This window comes from Cyanistes caeruleus, chromosome 3 (genome assembly GCF_971803275.1).
Source record: "Cyanistes caeruleus chromosome 3, bCyaCae1.hap1.1, whole genome shotgun sequence".
NCBI lineage: Eukaryota > Metazoa > Chordata > Aves > Passeriformes > Paridae > Cyanistes > Cyanistes caeruleus.
Genome location: NC_141703.1, coordinates 94,823,966 through 94,839,450, shown reverse-complemented (window position 1 = coordinate 94,839,450; position 15,485 = coordinate 94,823,966). Strand labels below are relative to the sequence as shown.

Sequence of the window (15,485 nt, the reverse complement as noted above, 5' to 3'; positions counted from 1 at the left end):
GCATCTTTTGGTTTACCAAGACCAAGAAGTGGCAGTGGTCCTTCTCCCATTTCAGTTGCTCTCAGGATGTTTACCTTTGCCTTTTAAAATTGCCAGATCCAGCGGTGCTAGAAATTATTTCTCTGCCATTAAGTGTAAGAAGAAAAGAGTATGTATAAACTTACACAAAGTAACAGAAAGAGCTTATATTTTCAAACTGTTTTGGACTTCTCCTCAAATCATTTCCATTTGTGCTCAAAGTTTCTGTGACATAATACCACAATGTTCTAAAATAAATTAAGCTTCACAGATGAACTTTATCTGTTTCGGATTATATCCAGGGATTTTAACCTCTGAGCTTCTGAAATAAGAGTTGACCTTTTGCCTGACATAATTTTGTCTGGAATTATCTCTGTGTCCTTAGGTACATTTTTGTTGAAAAAGCTTGGAAAAAACACTTGGTAGGAGAATTTTATTCATAATTTCTGCTTTTATTTTGTGAAGTTTATCTATACTGAGCAGTATGTTAAAAAATATTTATCTGAATTGGAGACAGCTACCTGGGATAAAAAAACCACAATCTGATGTGAAGGTGTTTTAATATCCAGTGATTTGCATTTCAGGGCAGAAATAAATCAGATAACTTTGTTCAGAAAGTATGGCAGCTGCTGCTGCAGTGTAATTAAACTAAAGGTTACTTAGGTATAATGTGAGAATATTAGATTTCTTCCTGGATGAAGTTTCTAATGCCAGCTCATTATAGTAAGTCTGCAGACCAAGCAGGTGTCCCCATGACTACTCCTGAATTAATGGGAGCAGGGATATGCAGAGGTGCACAGCTGTGTCATTGCTGCGGGGTGGGCCCCAGCAGCCACTGGTAAGATGGGCCTCCATGAGACAAGTGGGTTTCTGCTTGCATGAGCTGGGAATGTGGATTACAGAAAGGGAAGAAGAAAAAGAAGATGGTTTGAATTAGAAAAAATTGTGTCTGTTGATGTATAAAGCCCCCAGTCTGAAGTGTAAGTGAGGATCATTAGATTCAGGTCCCAGCTGGACCCTGGACTTTGTTCTGCTCTCACTCTCATGTTCCATTCCAGATTTAGAGCTCATTTGCCTCCTTCTCCAGCAGTGGGTGAGAGATTTTCTGTTGAATTTAGTTGGAACTATGGTTAAATACCAATTACTCATTCTTACCTCTCCCATAGGCTTTTCATAGATATCTTCTTGCCATTGCTCAGCCTTTGTTTGAATAGCGTCTCGCTGGAGTGCCTCTAACACCTTCTTGGGAGTAACAAAGCCATATTGTGCTTCAAGCAAAGCTAAGTCAATTTTTTCAGCCTTAAGTACTCCTATAACCTCATCTTGAGCCTGCAGAAACACAAAGTAAGTCTTTATCTTGTTAAACTGTACATATGTCTTTACAGGTTAGCTCTCTGCTTTTAATTTTAAGAAAACTGAAAAACTTCTAAAATAATACTGTATATATAAAGTGACCCCAAACAGTCAGTAATGTGAAGACAGTTGAAAAGCATGAGGGAATTACTGGTCTTTGTATTTTATTAGTTCAACATAAACTCCAGGGTCTTCAGACCCTTCATCAGAGCTTAGGTACTTCTTTAATGATTAGATAATTTTACTGTTTCTGGACCAATGTGTAGCATTCATAAGACAAAGTTTCAGGGCAAAGTTTGGCTTGTACTATTAGAAACTGACTCATTAGTGCAGGATAGTGGGATGTTTCTTGAAGCCTGAAAGTGTTGTACATTCGATATATTATGTATGTAGATGGGTTCAGTCGTTTAAACCCACTACAGATGTGTCCCTCTTGGGCTTTTTTCCCCATCTCCACATCCTCTGGTGGTGAAGGTTGCCCCTTGCTTCAATTGCACTGATACAAACTACATGAGCTGTCTCAAAATCTGCTGTCTGCAGTTATCTCTGTTATAAACAAGTATGTGCTAATCAAAGAAGGACAGAATAGGAAGGAAGGACGGGAATTGGAGAGAAGGATATACCAGGCCACAGTAACACCTTTAGTCAGACTCCTTTTGGCTGGAAGACTTCTGTATCCCCATGTATGACTGTTTAAACAAGTGCTAAAATATGAAAAAGTCTATTTCTAAGCCTTAGCATTGCAGAAGAAAAATAGAAGGGTGATCTTTGTACACCTTGAATGTTCTGGAATTTGGAAAGGAATGACATCTAAATTAAAAACTTAGTTATGGTTGGATTGACAGCTGATCTTCAGTTGTTTGACGTGGCATTACAGGAGGTGGAAAATAAGGGATAAAAGAAGACTTGTTATATTTTTCATTCGTAGTGGTGCTTCCTTTTAAATTTCAGATGTGATTTAAAATGTTCATGTCAGGCTCATTGTTTTCCAGATTCTCATTTCCCTATTCCAGCTTTAAACTTTAATAACTGAGGTGCGTGTGTGTATATATGTGTGTGTGTGTATATATTTAAATATTTTTATATTGATATCATGCATGTGTAATGAAGAGTGTGTGTATAATATAAGTAAATATACAAAAGTGTGCGACATCTGAATTTTAACCTAAATTAAGAAAGGCCAAGTGGGCAGGAGAGAAGTGTTTTGCAAACATGGAAATTGTTCTGTTTGCGTAATGAAACAATCCGTTGAAGTTTGCCTTGGATCTACCCTCAAAGATTGGTGCAGCTATTAAATATTTATATCACGTGTGTATTCTGTTAAGCATGTCTGTATTATTACATAAACATACACACATATGTTAAGAATAGAACTACCCAGGTACTGTCTAGGTAATAAACTCTGACACCATGTGCTGCACCCATTTAGTCCCCTTTGGCCAGTTTGCTTTTTCCTCTGCCCTTGAGTAGTTTTAAAGTCACTGCTTCTGTGCAATAAGCCTGCCACAGAAATATTTTCCCTGCTCACTGGAAATCTGGTTCCCACTTCCTGAAATTACGTTTGACCAGGTTAGGCATCATTTACCACTTGACAGATGGTTCCTTTTCTAGGTAGAAAAACACTCTTAAAATCCAGTAACTTGTGGGCTAAGCGGCATATAACGCTTTTGCTTTGTATTATGGGAAATAAAATGGCTATTTTGATTTTTCTAGCAAAAAGTGTTAGAATACTGTTAAATGAGTTACTTCTTGTGAAGTGGCACATACTGTTTCATAGGGAGTAAAAGCTCGTGACTTCATAGGAGTGGGAGGATAAGACATAATTAAGTAAAATATCTTAAAGGTCTGTAATACGTTCTTTGTATCAGCTGTACAATGACAAATACTTCGTATTCAAGAGACTTAAAAGGGGGCAGAACAGCTAGAAAGTTTTATGAGTTGTCCGCTTTGAGAGTTACTTGTGGTATAAAGATCATGTTTCCTGTCTGATAGCTCTAATAGCTGCATTTTTGGGGTGTTTTTGTATGCTGCAGTTCATATTTGTCTTGTATCGGACTGTGTAAGGTGTTCCCTTAACATAAAAGCAGCATGTGTTTGTGGTGGGTGGAGGGGAAATGGGGGTGGAGGGTGGAGTGTCTTTTAATTTGGAATATAAAGTAGAACAATTCATTACCTGTAATTCACCCTCAAGGACACTGAGAAGAAATAGCAAGTCATCACGAGAGAGATCCTCCCTTTTCTTGACAGAACTTTTTGGTTTTTTCTCTGCCTTTGGACTTCTCAGGATGGTACTGGCTTGGGCTACATCGTCCTTCTCTTTCTGCTGTGTTTGTGCATTTCCTTTCCCACTGTAACCAACCTCTTCTTTGTGGTGGTCTTTCGCCCTTGGCTGGCTCAGCTTTGGTCTGGTTGGGCTTTCGTTGCTATTACTTCTGGAATGCATGGTTTATATCTCTGAAGCTGAAGGAAATTGGAGAGAAAAGTAATTGTTTTAGCTAACAGAGACTACAAAACCATTACTATAATTGATGGTGGGTGTTATTCCCTCCAGAATGGTAGTTCTCCTGTCTGCACAAGGCTGTTTGTCATTTGACAAAAGCTGACAACCTTGTGCAAACCAACAGACTGGGCTGTGATCCTTACTGGATGTCTGTAGTGAAGTGAGGCATTACTGGTCTTATGCCATTTTAACAATTCCCTCCTTGATACTTCAAAGGCATCAAGTTTAGCAGCAGCGCTGGCTGCATACTGCAAACCACGTTTCCTATTTTGTGACAAGGCCTTCCTCACCTTTCAGGTAGGTATTTGCTATGCTGAGGAGGATTTAGGTTCAAAAGCTTTTCTCTAGGAAGCTCTTTTGTTCCACTTCATAGTGTTCCAGCCCGTACTGTGTTTTGTTCTCCTTTGTCTTTCCAAGGGAGAGCACAAAAGCAATCCTCCACTACTATGAGCTATGCAGGCTGCATTATCCATGTCTGGCAAAATGCAGGGACTAACAAACACACCCAGACTGCAAGAAGTGAGCAGCACTGTAAATGCTCCCTCCCCAACACCACCACCAGAACCAAACCCTTTGAGGATCATGACTTGTCCACTCTTAAAACCATGCAGTATAAAACCTTGCTGCTTCTTTAGTGCTTGAGTCCAGCACTCTAGAGGTGTTAGCACCTGGTAAAAGGGAGACTTTTCCTAGCTAGGCCCCCTTTGAAGTGCCACTGTTAAGGAAACATACTCTAATGCCTTTGCAGATAAATGACTAACATTGTGTAAATATTGATTAACCTCAGGAACTCGTGTTTTGGTTATCACCACTCAGATTAAGGACTGAATGGATTATAGTCCACCTCTGCTGGAAAATTGTGGTCATGGGTACCAGCTAGCAAACAATAGACTGATCGTGTGATTCAAATATCGTGAAATTCAACATGTTCCAAATACAAATAAGGCACAATTTTTCTTATTTAACTGCCAAGCTAATTGCTGAAAAGTCCAGAAAAAATCATTATGGTCTACGATAGGCACTAGATTATTTCCTGGCTGATTTTTTGCCTCGATTCTTTCTCTGGTAAAATTCTTTAGGAGCCTCCTCCCCTACTCCCTTCAACCAGATTCTGACTCTAAATCTTAAACTCTGTGACTGCAATCCTTAACTGTGGTAACTTTCCACTGAATGCTAAGAACATTTCCTTTTGTTGGTTTTCTGCAAGAACAGAGGAGGTGGAAGTAGCTTTTGCTTCATAATGGATGATGACTGAGAGTGGGGTGAATTGATCAAAAACATTACAAAAAAAGAAAGTGACATTTTCTATAATGTTGAGGTCTCTTCTAGTGTGATTTGAAGCACGCATTAACAAGAAAAACTTGTTTCTCCAGGTCTCAGAAAACTAAGTCATGTCAGATTTGCATGGCAGTGTGCACTGGAAACTGTTCTGTGAAGCATTAACAACATCAGGTTAGGATGGGAGCTTATTATAGTGCATGTAGGAAACCAAGAGTTGTTCATAGCAGGCTGGCAGCAATGTTAGCTGGTGATGATTAGTTTTAGTTGCTGCTCATCCTGGTCTTTCAGTCAAATGCAGATTCTCTTTATTCACTGTGGTGTGTTTATTAGGATACTCACCTTTTGCCTCTTGCTTACAGCTTGTTATTACTTGGGAAGAAGGCTGTTGGCTTTCTTTGAGCGTAACATACTGGATGCCTACTTGGTTTTTGTGTGCAGTTAAAGGCTCATGCTTTTAAGTTCAAATGCAGGAGTTGTGAGCTTATTCAAGTAACCCAAATGTACTCTGAGCTTCTCTGTGGGCTTTGACACCACAAGCACAGGACTCTGCAAGATGCATAAACAGTCCAAGAAATCCCCTTCATTCATGCAAGTTGCAGCAGTGCTATAAACTGGACATCAAGCTACTATCAGACTTGTTGACAGCAAATGTCAATATGGCATTTCTTGTGGAAGGAAAGGGAAAGCAGTATATGAGAAAGAGCTTCATACCTTTTCAGGCTTTTGGAACTGGATGTGCCTGGAAATCCTGAACTTGGAAAAACAGTCCAAGAAGGACATCCTCCCCTGCATTTACTCTTACACTATATGTATGCTGTTGACTTCAAGGCCATGTGCCACCACCCAGTTTTCATAGCTTCAGAGAGTTAACTGTGACTCCCTTTTAGGTTTGTCATGCCTACTTCCCAGTCAGGTAGATCAGTCCTTATTGCACTGGCAAAAGGCACTTGGTCCTTGGGAAGGCCAGCTGACTTGCCAGACAGGCTGTGCTCCTATGGAGAGTGGCATCTTTTCAGTCTCCCAGGATGGAGTTTTTCCTTTTCTTCTTGAGAGTTCTTACACTTCACCTGTGTTTTGTTCTGACATTCCTGAATGCCAGTGCCTACTATTGAATCTGGCAATGCAAGTATTTATCAAATTAAGCAATTAATGTGAATTGTTAGAGGTTGAAGTGAAATACTAAAGTATACTTTGAACACTTTTTTAATGGTACCTGAATGTAGCTGACGAGAGGCTCAAGCACTCTGATATTAGTAGCCTGCTTTATTGACATATTCTTTCTCAGTTGATTTATTTAAACTTTCTTACTACCTGTACACTGATAGGCAATATTATTTATACTGTTGTTGGTCTACAGAAGGCTGTTAGTGCTAATGTGCTTGTCAGAGGAGGTAGGTATGTGTAACAGAAAGGCAATTTAAATCTTCAAATGCACAGTGTAAACTGCTGGTGTAGCAAGCAAAGCAGGACCTCAGAAATGGACAAAATCACACATCCCATCCACCTCCCCTGAAATTCCTTGCAACCTTCAAATTGCCAGACTCCCTGGATGTGCCACTACCTAAGGGACTCCCCTTCAAAACATACCTGACATTTTGGACAGAATATCAGCTACTCATGCGCTTACACCATTTAACAAAACAGAAAAAACACCCATTCTGTTCTAGAGGGTGCTAGTTTTCTGTAATATTATTAGACCCTGGACTGACTGTAATGAGACATTTAATACAACATTTAATACAGAAGTAGCATAGTTTGAAATTTTTCACCAGTGTGTTTTGGTACATTGGGTTATTTTCTGTTTTGAGCAGCTCTTTCCCTGTTCTTGAAGGGTTAATGGTAAGCAATATTTTATTTTGTTTCCAAATGGCTTTTTTTTCCACAATGTAAAAATGTTAATTGACCCATAAAATTTATGATATCATAAATGTTGTTTGTGGCACTCAAAACAGTGAGCCCAGGTTCTTAAGATTAAATTAATGAATGTAAAATTTGTCTTTTTGCATATCTGTCTCAACCAACACTTATATTCTATAATGATGACGTCTGTGTACAAGAAAGCTGTCTTGCAAAAAACAAAAAAGTGTTCCTTCTTGTAACAGAGTTTATAATTCACAGAGGTTCTGTGATTTCTCCTGGAGAGCTGACTCTTGCATCATGTGGCAAACTTTTATATCGTTTAAGCCCTTTTTCTTTGTATCACCAGGATGATAATGTAAATTGCCTTAGAAAACAGTAAACAACAATTGCTAAAAATTAGTTGATTGTGTGTCTGTGTGTTGAGCTTGTGATCTTTCATCTGTTTTGGCTCAATTACTAAACGGCAGGGATTGTAGCTATATAAACAGAAGAAGAAAAGATACTTGCCAGCATTCTCATAAGATGCATTATGTACCATTGTTTACATCAAAATTAAAAGAAGATTGAAAGGGAGAATCCAGGTCATGAAGTCACATCACATCTCTTGAAATCACAGACCACTATGCTGTGGGTATTTAACAGAGATTAGTTTTCCATAATTGTGCTAATGAAATAGCACAAGACTTGTGTTCTGCACTGTTGTGCTTTCCTTCACATTATGAGCTGCCTGTTTTACAGAAGGTTTTGCACTGGTATCTTGCTTGAAGTGGCAATGTGATGGTTCCCAAGCTCATCAGATTTGTGCAGCTTGGTAGGCTGGGTCCAGATTCTAAGAGGAATGAGATTGGGTTACACTGAAATGTTCTGGTAAATCAATTAATTGCAAGTTAGAGACTCAGTGAAGTTTGCATCTATTCTTAGTGTTCATGTTCTTCTTCTTTTTACTGTTTCTCTTCCGTTCTGTTTTTTCAAGATCTTGCTCATCTCTGCACTGAATGCTGTCCTTCTACATATAAAGGCGGTATTGTCTTTTCTTGGTGATTAACAAGCAATCTGAAGTGTCAAAATATACTTTCTTTGAGAGACAGGTGAATAAAGGACCAAATGTTTTTGTGATGTTAACTTGGTCTCCACCCTCTCAATCATATTCTGAAAGAAATTAAACATTTGTCTCTTTGGCAGCAGTGAATTAGCAGGTGGTTCTGAAATCCCTGCACTTTTGTGAGAAAGACTGAAATATCCTTCAGAGATCGCTTCATCTTAGCATTTTAAGAGATATTTTGGCATCTATTTTCACCTTTAGTGTTTTCATTTTTAGTCAGTGATTGATTTCTGAGCTAATAAAATCCCTAACAGGACTTCATATTCCATTAATCCCAGGGTAAGGACCCAGAATTGTTAAGAACTTGCTGCTTCTTCCAAAAATCTGTGACTAAGCAAGGAATTATGTCGCTTTGGTTTTTAGTATGCCTTAAAGGGCAGTGCTTTCAATTTGCTGAAATGGATAGGACTCCTACCAACAGACTGACTTTTAAAAGGCATTGAGATCTGATTGCTTGGCGTACCAACGTAATGGGTGAGTGCAAAGCACATGATGTCTTCTGGAAAGAGGTCTACAATCCTCTTGCCATCACTCTAAGTGTGGACTGGGGCAAGAAGAAAAGGGGTCCCATGAAGGTTTGTCTTGTTCTTTTTCAGTTCTGGTGTGGCCTTTAGGCCAGCATATGCAGCTACTGAACTGGGGTTAAACATGAAAAAGTCTTTTTAATAATTAAAATCCCAGGATATGGCCATTTCACTGAGTCACTAAGACTTTCCTGGAAGTGGTGTCTTCTGACAAAATGTGCATAGGACTTTCATTCTTCCCCTAAGTGGAAATATGTTGCTTTGTGGTAGATTTTCCCCACTTCCAAAGAAAACAGCCTTTTGGGTAGACTGCGTTAGTGTTTTCCTGAAAACCATTTGAAGTGGCTTCTATCCAGCGGGATGTTCTGTTCAGAGGGATGGTTTGTGCCATGACCATCTATCTCATTTGAACTGTGCTCTTGTTCTCAGTAGACTTTGTGCTGTTTTGGTGCATAGGATGGTCATTTAGTGAAAAGAGACACCTTTAACAGGTTCTTCACTCAGGGAATCTGGGATAAGGGTTTCCATCCTGGCAGGGAAATGACAAGATTAAGCCATTTTTTTCTGGGAAGACTGATGCAGAAGTGTTTACCTGTGTATCCTGATGCATCTGTTGGCATGCAGAGTTGCAGGAAGTCAAGCAGCAGAAAGAAAATAAATTAGCAGCCTGTTTCCTCATTCACAGGATCTTGTCTAATTTTGGTCTCTGAAGCTCTTGGGGATCCTTCAAGAACAGCAGTAACTCAAATGGGAAGAAAGTCTGGATTCAGCCAAGGATGGGAACACTCCCAGACAGGAAAAGTGCATGGGTGAGAGTTGGACATCATTTTTGTGCTGGTTGTCATTTATGTTCATCTGACCACAAGCCAGATTCCTCATCCCTTGGCTATAGGGAGCCTCTTTTGAGACAGTAGAATGCCTTCTGAACCATCTTAGGGTTGTCATGGTACTCTGCTCACAGTAAAGGTAATGTGAAATTTCCACCATCTGTTGCCTCCTCCTCCTTCTCCTTCCAATCCTGTAGTGTTTTGCAGGATGTATGAGTGTGGTAGCTAAGATCTTCCCAGGTCCATTTTGCATCTGTGCAGGCTTACAGTCATCTTTAAAAGGCTGAGTCTCTGTGGGAGGTTTTGACCAGGTTCTTGTGAAGGATATATCTGTATCACTTGTCTGTCATTTCATTATCGGTGTGTGAGTTAGTGATCCACTCTTCATTCTTGTAATGTCTCAAGCTACAGATGTACAGATAAACACACACACATCCCCCCCACCACTGGATTTTGTGCCAGGAGAAAAGTAGAGAAAGGTGCCATGTGACTAGTTCTTGGCTTTGTGGCCTTGAGCTCAAGTTAAGCCTATTGTGTAGATTAACTGATCTCACCCCATCTCCTACTACGTCTTAGGTGGTGTTTTCCCACATGTTTGGCAGTTTAAGGCACACACATTCACACTGTACAGCAGGAAAGCATAATATGCTCACCTTGAACAAATTTGAAATTTTCACATTAGGAATATGTGTTTAGGAATGTATGCTCCTGTTCAGAGATGTCAAGTTTTGTTTTAAATAGGATTCTTCAGATAGGTGGGTAGTAGACCTCTTTGTGATGATCCATGAGAAAATCAAGAGTTTGGGCTCCTTGATGCATCACACAACATTTCTTCGGCAAAACTGGGTGTGTCTTTTGAAATTTGAAATGAAGGCCTGGATGCCACAAAGCTTCCAGCTCAGAAATCAGTACTTTGAGACATGGATTTTTTTGTCCTTCTCTCTGGTAATAATTTGAAACAACTTCTGCTAAAACCTTCTTTTCTCTCCTCCGCAGGAATTCAGCTCTCCTAGTTTGTGGTCTGGCATTTCACCAAGTTGATGGTAGTCTTGGAAGTTGACAGTATATTTATAACATTACAAGTGTACAGTTCCTGGAGCAAGTAGGTGAGACCCTGGACATACTTGAGATGATTTGTATTCTCAGTGAGATGCTGCCCCTGCCATGAGGCCACAGTGTGAAGCCAAGGGTTTCATTACAGTGGGAGAAGGACTCTCAAGCTGCAGGTGAACTGTAGCTTCAATGTGCTGCTGCTTTGTGACAGCACTTTGGAGGAATCAATTATATTTAATTCCTCCTCAACCTTCTGAACCCATATTTTCATGGGTTCTGAAGGTTAAGGAGGAATCAAAAGTAAACTACCTAGAATGCCATTAGCTTTCTGCTTGTGGGAATAGAGGGTAGAGGGAAATTTCACACAATTAGTTGAATTGCCTCTAAGACTGATAGGGTTTGGGGTTTTTTCCTGTATGCTCCCTTGGGTTTAGGTTTGTTTTATCTTTCTTTCTAAAGTACCATGAAACATAAAATGTTTCATACTTATTTAGTAATTAGTCACTAATAGTGGATTATTTACAAGGATCAGTTCAAGAAAGATTTTTGCTGAAAAATGTGATGAGATGTCACTATAGCATCAGCTAGGTCTAAGCGTTAGAAGAAGTAAACTCTGCAATGCCATTCAATCTGCTTCTCTTGCTAAACAAAAAAATGTGGATCTTGCACTATCTGTGTGACAGATTTTTATTAGTAAACAGAAATAAAATTCATCTGCTCTAATTTCAAGTATATAAATTTACTTTCCAAGTGTAGAATTTTCGCTTTTTATGAGCATAAAAAATAGCTAACATTATTTAGTGCATTGTTTGTAGTTTAATATTTATTAATATTAAATTTACTACTGAATTTAATATTTATTACTATTATAAACATGGTTTGTTATTTATTATTCAGCTGATGTAAATTGATTCCATTGTATAATTCCTCTGTAATTGCAGCATTATCTGAAGTGAAAACATGAAATAGTGCTACATGAAACAAAAATGTTCCTGTCTTAGAAACTGTGTGTCCAAAGTAATCCTTTTCCCAAATATCTTGAAACTACCTGGACTGTAGACATTTATGTAGCTGGATAATTCAGTGTTTCAGTTGATAATTTCAGTTTTTCCTCACTGTGGCTATCTCTGAACTCTCCATAGACATCAGTTTCCCTGAAATTTGTAGAGATGCCTTTTGTAGAAAGGTACATATTGTTGAAATTTGTAAAGGTGCCTTTTCCCCCTCTCTCTGCCCTGTTTGGCCTTGATTTGGCTGGGACCCCTGGTGAGACAGTGGACAAAATGTGCAGCCTCCTTGCTGCAGAGAAATAAGCTCAGGCTGTCCCTGGGAGGAACACTGGGAACTTTGGTTGGCCCTTCCCAGATTCATCTGTCGTGGAGACATTCATGAAACTGGAGGGTAGGATATTCAGACTTGTGAAACAAATAGGTTTTTGCATGCATGACATGTTACTGTAAATCCCACAGGCAATAGCTCAAGTGAGGTATTTTAGAACAAGAGAAGGAGTCTCCATTTGTTTGGTTTCAGTCTTGCATATGGTTATTTTACAAAAGGTAAAAACCCAAACCAGAATTTTCTAAGTTTTGGGTTTCAGGATAGGCCAGAATTTTCTGTGTGGAAAGTCACACACCTTCTTGTCTGAATGAATAGTGAAGGTTTTTTGTTTTGTTTTGAGGTGGTTTGTTTGAGGGTGTTTTTTTCAAAACTATTGAGGGTTTCCCCTGGCTTTTATGATTTACAGTTTATTAATCTGATCTAGTTCATCCATTCATATCTTGGTTCTCACTCTATCACATGAGATCCATGTGCCTCCCAGGTGAATATCTATGCTTCTGGTTTTTGCTTTCCTTCTCTCTACTGAAACTTAGTAAATTAATTAGTAGGTTCACAGTGTGAGCCTGTGTGAAAGTATTGTCTTAGCAATGGCATTAGTTTTGTGTAAGTACATGTTTTGGTATAATTTAAAAAAACAGGAAAAGTTTCTTACTGCATGAGTCTCTCCTAAATATTCCAATTTTGCTTATTCCATGCTTGCTTAGGTGCAGATGAGCCCTTTCTTCCCTGGGTTCAACATGATTTTGGTAAATGGGAATCTACAAAAGCAACTTATTTTTGTCTTCCTGACAGTATAGGTTAGGCCCATACTTCTTTTGCTGGCTTCAGCAGACTTGATGCAGCCAAAGTACCGTTACTGTGTGGTAATTCTATAAATATTTCAAGGTGAGTTTTGTGATAGCAGGTTAAAAAAAAATAAAAATCTTGTTTTTATAGTATTCTCTCTCACTTCCCAAAACATCCTATCACTGCCAAAATGGGAATATTTACTGTTCTATTTTGATCATATAAGTAGGATTTAACCACTATAAATTGAATATTTTTATTCCCATGTTTTTATAGCAACATGACAGATCTCATTTTAGAAATATTTCTCAAAATAATTAAGATGCTAAACCTGAATATAACGAAGAGAAGTTTGTAAGAATAAAAGGCGAAGGAAGTTTACTCAGCCCAGTGCCATTTTTACAGTTCTGACTTCAGTGGTTAACTTTCTCTACACATACACAGTTGCACATACCAGCACCATTTCAGTGATGTTTACTGTAATAAGGTCCTGCCTTTCTGGCAGAAGGTAATTTTCTCTGTCAGAGTGCTTGTGATAGTCATTTTCTGTACCCTTCAACAGGCTGGTCATGTGGTACAAGGTCACTTTGAAAAGCAGCCTATAATCACAATTCTTCAAAAAGAATCTAACCGAAGAAATACAACATTACAGTGTTATTAGCTGTAACAGCTGTGGGCAAAAGAAAAGGAAGAAACCAGTGGTAATTCTTGTATTTCAGAGTGCATGTGTGTGTCTTCATATGCATGCATATGACATTTGAAATAATGTGTTAGTGTGTAAGTGTATATCTGTGTAATGCTCTTGTGCTTGGTGCTCATGGCAAATGCAAAATAAGTAAACTTTATAAGATACTTTCATCAAAAGCGCAGTGGAAGTCCACAAAGTTTTAAAGTATCTTGCTTTTGTTTTCAATACAAATGCATGGTTAGTAAGCAAGGATTATCTAAGGTATGTTATTTAATGTAAATTAATTTGTTACCCCACAGTAATTGCTCTGGGTATCTGAGACCAAAGCTTCTTAACCCTTGCAGCCATCTCCATTTCCAGTTTACTCATGGGGGTTTTTTTGTCTGCTTGGTGTTTCTGAGGAGTGTCCTACATCCATGAGTCATGAAATAAGCAGCAGAGGCTTCAGGGAGAGCTGCCGAATAAAAATGTACACCTTCAAAGTGCATATATGTTCATTTTCTTCAAGGGTATTTTTGACAAGCATAGATTTGTTGAGACATTTGTGTGGGAGTATTCACCTCAGTGCTACATTTCTCCACACATGAAAATAAACCACAGACTTTTAAATATCCTGAGAAAAATTTCTTCAAAGACAGATCAAAGGTCTTTACTAATGTCTGAGGAAGCTGCCTCTCTTGTGAACTCATGTCTATGGAGAGCTGGTTAAGACAATCACGATCATTATTCCATTGATTTGATCATTTGCAGCCTGCTCTGAGAGGAGATGCCTTGTTTGGAGCAGGAGGAGGTGGGGGAATCCACAGATACTCCTAACTTTACCAAGAAAGTATTGAATAAAGTAACTTTCAAAACCAATTCTGTTGGTTTTTCCCCCACTATGCTCTGTGGTTGCTCTACTTCAAATAATTGTCTAAAACAGTGCATGTACAAGAGTTTTGTGTAAGAATGAGTCAATTGACTTTTTTTATTTTATCAGTTTTATCTACTTTTGTGGCTATTGAGTTCAGTGAAATGTCCAGGTATGACTTTCCCATCACAGAAATTTTACATCTTTGTTTTCTTGTTTCTTTGTTTTTGTTTCATTTCTGCTTGTTTGTTTTGGGGTTTGGTTTTTTGCTTCTTGGTTTTGGTTTGATTTGTCCAAAGATCTCTTTCTATCTCCTTTTGCATCAAAACAACACAGAACACATATGAGCTAAGCTTTGAATGTTTGTGAACTTCTCCCAAAGCTGGAATTCTCCACCTTTAGACAGCATTCAGGAAAATAAATTGATTTTTATTCTTTATGGCCTGGGTTTTCTTTCTTATCTATTTCTTATATGTTTGCTTAGTGAACTGCATCTTTTATCATTCAGACCAATTTTTTATAGACTCTCTGATAGCAGAGAGCTCTTAACTCTTAGAAGCTGTTAAGAATTGTGTTTCTCTTTTGAAGCATTTTACTGGTTTTGTCATGCTTCCACAAAGCATCTGTGGCTGCTAGGTAGGACTTCAGGCTTGCATTTGACCTAGGGTTTCCAAGTTGGTGGGTTAGGGATATTTTGTTAATTGTTGGTTTAAGACAAACATTTTTAATACCATCTCCACCAATGACTGTGTTCTACTGCTACCTAGAAACTGGACAATAATCTTTTGTGGGTTTGTCTGATCACAAATGAAATAATTTCATTTTCCTTTTTGTAGATGGTAGGGTTCTTTTAGCTGTGGACTGGATTTTTCTTGTATATTCTAAAGCTTTGATCTTTATTGCATTCTGTGATTTGGTACTTCAGAGCAATACCAAGGTTTTCTTTATAGTCTGTAATACAAACCCAGTGTGATATTGTTTCATTTTCTCTGTGCTTGCTTTTCTCATTCATGACAATACCTCAGTATGTAACAGCAGGCTAACATCTTTTTTTTTTCTGACTGGGATAATCCTTAGCTGTGCAAAAAATTGGCTCTGGCGTTTTCCTCTTCCAGCTGCAGCTACAAAATAACAACACATGCACGGCCGTGGAAGATTCCTCAACTCATTCCCCATGCTCACATTCTCCTTGTTTAATATTCAAGAGGAAAACTTGAATAAATAACAGAAATATTTTTCCCAGCAGTTTAATGAAATAATATCTCTCTCCAGTCCTCTAACTTTTCTATGCAGATTACACCTTAT

General features: G+C 38.5%; 2 protein-coding genes across 5 annotated transcripts in view; one reads left to right on the top strand and one right to left on the bottom strand.

The window, feature by feature from the left end:
* CMSS1 (cms1 ribosomal small subunit homolog) overlaps window positions 1-15,485 on the top strand; it is a 220,733-nt gene that overhangs the window by 75,681 nt on the left and 129,567 nt on the right. Inside the window, exon 3 of one of the 2 annotated variants that reach the window (XM_086883045.1) lies at window positions 9,324-9,447. The exons of the other annotated variant lie outside the window; for it this stretch is intronic. Coding sequence (XP_086739171.1) covers window positions 9,415-9,447 — 33 coding nt within the window. The 5' untranslated portion in view covers window positions 9,324-9,414. The remainder of the gene's footprint in view (window positions 1-9,323; window positions 9,448-15,485) is intronic. 2 annotated transcript variants of the gene reach the window in all.
* FILIP1L (filamin A interacting protein 1 like) overlaps window positions 1-15,485 on the bottom strand; it is a 187,110-nt gene that overhangs the window by 73,883 nt on the left and 97,742 nt on the right. For 2 of the 3 annotated variants that reach the window (XM_086883032.1, XM_023942174.2), the window contains exons 4-5: window positions 3,545-3,831; window positions 1,174-1,347 (exon numbers count right to left, since the gene is read on the bottom strand). The exons of the other annotated variant lie outside the window; for it this stretch is intronic. In XM_086883032.1, the coding sequence (XP_086739158.1) occupies window positions 1,174-1,347; window positions 3,545-3,814 (444 nt within the window). In that variant the 5' untranslated portion in view covers window positions 3,815-3,831. The remainder of the gene's footprint in view (window positions 1-1,173; window positions 1,348-3,544; window positions 3,832-15,485) is intronic. 3 annotated transcript variants of the gene reach the window in all.